Here is a 6100-nt window from a genome sequence, read left to right as displayed (position 1 = left end):
CTTATTTTTGTTTGTAAATCCTGGGAAAAATATATATCTTTTCCTTTAAAGTTCTAATTCAAGGCATGGATGTGAGAGTTCTGAAGGGACTTTGGGACTGCGGTAAAATTTCGTTGTCATAGTAACAGAAAGGGAAATAGGCCTAGCTCACCTGGGACTTTAACACTGCGAAAGCTGGATTTTTTTTTTTTTTTTAAGGAAAAGGACTCTGCAAGTGAAATAAATGAAAAACTTATTGTATTTTGAAACCAAATTTCAAACATTAACTAGGTGAGTTGCTGGAAAGACCACCTCTGCCATTTTTCTTGGTTAACCTAGTTGCCTGATGAAAGATGCCCAATTTTAACATTGCACAGATAGGTCATTTAAGAGAAAATATTGGCTTCAAGAACTACATCTGACAAATGCTAACCTCAGACCATTATTCTGTGCTTTCGTGTTTCTCTGGATAATCTGTACACGATCTGAGAGGACATTCACACTTTTTATTAATCATAAAAACCCTGGCATACCCGTACCAACAGACTTTGTCTTTGGAGAGTAACATACCATTTTCTGATTTCGTAAACATTGAATGTATCAGGCCACCTTCACGTATGAGCATGATGGTGTCTGGGGCCAGTGGAGGGCCACAAAGATGAGATGCCTTGGGATTCTGGGCCAGGTCCCACCATTTTTAACCCTGGAGCAAGATTTTCTGTACAGCAGGGGTCACTGCTGCATTTGAAGCCTTCCCCCCCCCCCAAAACGAATGCTCTAGAAACTCCGCGAGCCGATGTACAAACCAAAGCCCAGCTTGTGAACCACTTAACAATCCCCCACAGTGATGGGGAAGGGGGCGCTGGGCTTGAGATTGAAAACATCCAAATTTGCAAATTGCAGAGGGTCAGCAATGTCCCTTCACAGACAGGGCAGGTTGAAATTCCCCAGATCTGAAATATAATCGCTTTCAAATCAAATCTAGTCGAATGCAGCTATAGTCTCCCTTAGAAGATGTTTACTGAAAAATGTAACGCATTGTTTTCTCTTCACAGATTCTTTTTAAAATTTTTCCTCAAGTGCAATCAGAATTGTTTGAAAACAGCAGGAAACCCAAGGGACATGAGACGGTTTCAGGTAAGGGGCCCTGCAGATTTTTCCTGTTAAATAAGTCATCCTGTTTTCTCTCTCCTTCTCACTCTTTTTCTTTAAAAATTATTATTCACTGCTACTGCTAACAATACAGAAGATAATGGTAAACGATGACCCTCAGCCACTAGCACTGAGGGTTTCTTCATCTTGTAGTGTTTAAGCTTTCTGTCCCCATTGCCACAGCCCTATGGGGAGAGGTGCCAACCGGTGCTGGAGATTTGATTTTAAGCCCTCGGGCTGCCCACTGCACATACAGCTGCCCACAGCAGGAACCGCGTTCTTGATATTCAGCCACCTTGGGATTTTTCAAAGCAGCTTCTCTGTATTTTCTGCAAGCAACAGCCCCCTTCTTCCCTTTTCTACCGATTAACTATTCAGTGGTCTCTCTCTGAGCCTTCTGGAAGGCAGCGGCCCAAGCAGCATGGTCACTTTAAGATTGGAGCGTGACAACAAGACCCACGGGACAGTGACCCAGCTGCCTGGCAGTTAAATCTGCCACCAGTTTCATCACCCTTGCCACTGATGTACTGAGGAGGCGAGCTAATAAAAACAGACCGAGGCAAAGAGTATCAGGCTAAAGATGAGAGCAGGAGCAACTCCTCCGGCCCCCTTCCTTGAGCTTTGCAGGACCCATATTTAATTCACCAAATGGCTTTCCTGACACTCACACCTTGTGCTAGATGTGTGGCACCTCCTTTTCCATAGAAAAATTAAAAACACAAACGATCACACGCAAGCTTGAGACTTCAAAAAATAAATTCTCGCAGCCATGAGAGAGATGGGGATCCTTAGCCTCAAATTTCAGGTGAGGGAAGTGAGGCTCTGAAAGGTTAAATGACTTGCCCCTTATCACAGTAAGTAGGTGGTAGAGTCGGGAGCCAGAGCTGGGAGGATTTGTTTGATCGAACTCTTTCCAGCAAACTATGAGCATGTGACACGTTGCAGCTGCTAGATTTGTTTTGGTGTTGTCTTCTTGAAACAATGAATAATTTTTTTTTTTTTTAGACAAGGTCTTACTCTGTCCCTCAGGCTGGAGAGCAATGGTGAGATCTTAGCTTATTGCAACCTCTGCCTCCTGGGCTCAAGGGATTGTCATGCCTCAGCCTCCCAAATATCTAGGACTACAGGCATTTGCCACCATGCCCAGCTAATTTTTGTATTTTTTGGTAGAGACAGGGTTTTGCCATGTTGCCCAGGTTGGTCTTGAACTCCTGACCAGGTGACCTGCCCGCCACGGACTCTCAAAGTGCTGGGGTTACAGGTGTGAGCCACCATATGTGACCGTGAATAATTTTTGAACAAGGAGTGTGACATTCATTTTTTATTGGACCCTACAAATTATGTAGCTGGTCCTGCCTGTCACTTGGAGAGCTTCTGTGGTTTGGCCACAATCAGACAGATGTTGAGGAGCAGAGCCATTCAAGAGTTAATAGGGGAGATGGCCATATACAAGGCTACTGAGAGTTGCTTTGAAAAAAACTCTAACTATTTTTTAACCCCATCATGGCTATCAATCTTGCTGTGTCAGGAACATTTTTCATGACAATACTTAACACTATTACCCACCTCCCTTAAAAAAGTTGGAGCCTTCCTTTCTCTTGGGCAGGCTCCTTCCCTGCCCTTTTATTATTATTATTTTTTTTTGAGATGAAGTCTCCCTCTGTCTCCCAGGCTAGAGTGCTGGAGTCCAATGGCATGATCTTGGCTTACCACAACCTTTGCCTCCTGGGTTCAAGCGATTCTCCTTGCCTCAGGCTTCCGAGTAGCTGGTACTACAGGCACACGCCATCAAGCTCGGCTCATTTTTGTATTTTTAGTAAAAATGAAGTTTTGCCATGTTGGCTAGGCTGGTCTTGAACTCCAGACCTCAAGTGATCCGCCTGCCTTAGCCTTCCAAAGTGCTGGGATTACAGGTGTGAGCCACCGCTCCTGGCCCTGCTTTCTTATGTGAAGACAAACATAAATAAAATCAGCCTTCTTGGGGGTCAAACAGGAACCTCGTGCATGGTGGAAGTTGGCTATGTTCAGTATTCCAAACAGAAGTGTACATAATTTCAGTCCAAAAGAGAGTGACATTCAAAAGATTTCCAAGTGCCTCCATGACCAAAGCTTAGCTTCATTTCCAGAAGATACAGAGGCAGGGAAAAGAGAGTTGGCAGTTTGGATTTTTGTTCCATTTTATTTTCTACCCGCACTTTCAAAGAGTTTTAAATTTGATAATTTGAGGATACTCCTGTAAATGTTAAGATGCTTCTATTATAGTAGAATGCCTTGTCATTTTCTTTCTCCCAAATTTTATAAATATATTCACAAAGCAAATGCATGTGAGTATTTCCTCTACTTCTTTAGTTATTTACTTAAGTGGGATTTTCATGGTGCCTGAGTTTTTCACTGGCATAGAATAAATATTACTGATCTCAAAATGACATATAATTCTCATCCTATGTGAAAGTATTTGACTTTTGCAAAGACAAGGCCAAAAGAATTGTTTAGACTTTGTGGATTCTATGATAGTCTTTTTCTTGGGTAGAGCTAAAGTTAATTTGTTTGCATTTTTATTGAGATAAAATTCATATGACATACAATTCACCATTTTAACCATTTAAAAGTATACAGTCCAGTGGTTTTGAGTACATTCACAGTGCTGTGCAACCAGCACCACTATTTAATTCCAGAACCTTCTATCACCCCAAGAAGAAATCTCACGTCTCCCATTTCCTGTTTCTCCCCATTTGCTGACAACCACTAATCTATGTTCTCTCTCTATGGGTTTGTCTATTTTGGAAATTTAATATAAATAGAATCATACAATATGTGGCTTTTTTTGTCTGTTTTTTTTTTTTTTTTAGCATGTTTTCAAAGTTCAACTATGTGATAGCACGTATCAATACTTCATTCCTTTTTACAGCTGAATATTCCCCTGTATGGATATATCACATTTTAAAATTTATCAGTCAGTTAGTGGACACATGGGCTGTCTCTGTTTTTTGGCTGTTACAAACAATGCCACTGTTAATATTTGTGTACAGTTTTGCTGTGTGAACATGTTTTTAATTCTCTTGGGTATATAACTAAAAACAGAATTTCTGGGTCATATGGTAACTGTTTCTTTAAGTTTTTGAGGAACTGCCAAACTGTTTTCCATAGTGGTTGCACCATTTTTCATTTCCATGAGTCATGTGTGAAGGTATGAATTCCTTGCCAACACTGTGGTTTTCTGTTTCAAAAAAATTCTAGTCATCCTGGGGTGTGAAGAGGTATTTCATTGTGGTTTTGATTTGCATTTCCTTAATCATTAGTGATTTTGAGCATCTTTTCATGTGCTTATTGCTCATTTGTATATCTTCTTTGGAGAAATGTCTATTTAACTCCTTTGCCCTTATTTTAGTTGCATTATTTGTCTTTTTATTGTTGAGCTGTAAGAGTTCTTTATACATTCAGGATACTGGCTCATTCCCAGACATGTGATTTGAAAATATTTGCTCCTGTTCCATGAGTTGTCATTCACTTTTTTAATAGTGTTCTTTGATACACAAAAGAATTGGCAATTTTTATACCGTGCTTAGATTCTACTGAGAGTATAACCTTCAATGAAAGCTCTCTCATATAGAGACAGTTATTATGAAGAAAGACTTGGTTCTATGCTATCATAGTCAAGTAAGAAACTTAGTTCAGGTTCCAAATATGAAACAAAACCAGAGAGAGTGCATAATCCTGGTGGTGGGACAGTGATCTGAATGGATGGTGACTTTCAGAAATTCCTGGAATAGATATCTCACTCAGAAGGACAAAGATAATCATTTAAAGCCATATACACAATTCCAATTCTCTACTTTTGTGATATGATCAAACATAATAAATATAATATGCAGAATTCTTTTGTGAGGATTTGTTCTGAATGGAATAGAAATACAAAACATTTCTAACCAAATCCTGAACTCAATAATATTCTCTCTCCTCCTTCCCTTATCTCTCAAACACCGATAGAACCTGGATTGTTTTTACAAAAATCCAGTGAGACCAAAATGGTTACATCAAGATTATTTTCAAGCTTGAACCAAATCCTCTCTTTAATTCCATTCAAGTATTAAGTGTTATAGGACACAAAAAATACTTAGTGAAACACAAAGGGTCATAACCCTTTTAACCCTTTTCAACCCTGGGTTTTTGTGTGTGTGCGTGTGTGTGCGTGTGTGTGTGTGTGTGTGTGTGTTTGGCCCAGATCCCTTTAAGAATCTGGTGAAAGCTATAGTCTGTATCCCATCAAAATACAACATTTAAAGTTTTAATTAAAATTTCAGGGATCTCCAGACCTCTTGAAACATCTCAAGCTTCCATAGACCCTAATCTAGAAAAATGAAATTCATTTAAAGCCCAATAGGCATCCTTCATGCAAGGTAACCTTTAACAATGGGGATCTGTCTACTTAGGACTTTTCCTGGTGGTCCCTCATCCACTCTCTTGGCTTCAAATGCCTTCTGTTCCTGGATAATTTCTGTATCCATATTCTCAGATTTCTCCCCTCTCCAGAACTTCAGGCATAGAGCTCCAGCTTCCTCCTGGGCATCTTCCCTGGATGAATAATGAGCACGTGTTCCAAACAGAACTCAGTGCCTGCTCCTTGGTTCACTCCCTGCTCTTTAATTGTCAAAGTGTTGCTTTCTCCTCCTAAGTATCTGTTAAATCCACCTCTCTCCTGAAAAGCTGCCATAGCCCCTGTCTTTATCCCTTCCCTGTCTAACCCGTCCTCAGCATGAATGCCAGAGTAACCTTTTAAAATATGTCATGATGCTAGGCACAGTGGCTCATGCCTGTAATCCCAGCTCTTAGGAAGGCAGAGGCAGGAGGATAGCTTGAACCCAGGATTCGAGACCTGCTTCTGGAACATAGCACAATAAAGAAATAAAAAAATACTAACAAAATGTCTTGAGGATGCCCCATCTACCCTGATGTGATTGCATGCCTGTAT

The 6100-nt window shown here is 40.4% G+C and overlaps 1 protein-coding gene across 1 annotated transcript in view; it reads left to right on the top strand.

Moving 5' to 3' along the window:
• The first annotated feature begins 1033 nt into the window (after positions 1-1033).
• LOC108318597 (transcription factor COE2) overlaps positions 1034-6100 on the top strand; it is a 66683-nt gene continuing 61616 nt past the window's right edge. Inside the window, exon 1 of the mRNA XM_017549782.2 lies at positions 1034-1116. Coding sequence (XP_017405271.2) covers positions 1102-1116 — 15 coding nt within the window. The 5' untranslated portion in view covers positions 1034-1101. The remainder of the gene's footprint in view (positions 1117-6100) is intronic.

Source organism: Cebus imitator, unplaced genomic scaffold (genome assembly GCF_001604975.1).
Source record: "Cebus imitator isolate Cc_AM_T3 unplaced genomic scaffold, Cebus_imitator-1.0 Scaffold221, whole genome shotgun sequence".
Classification (NCBI taxonomy): domain Eukaryota; kingdom Metazoa; phylum Chordata; class Mammalia; order Primates; family Cebidae; genus Cebus; species Cebus imitator.
Note: the sequence above shows the minus strand (reverse complement) of the source record. Positions and strands in the feature narration are given on the sequence as shown.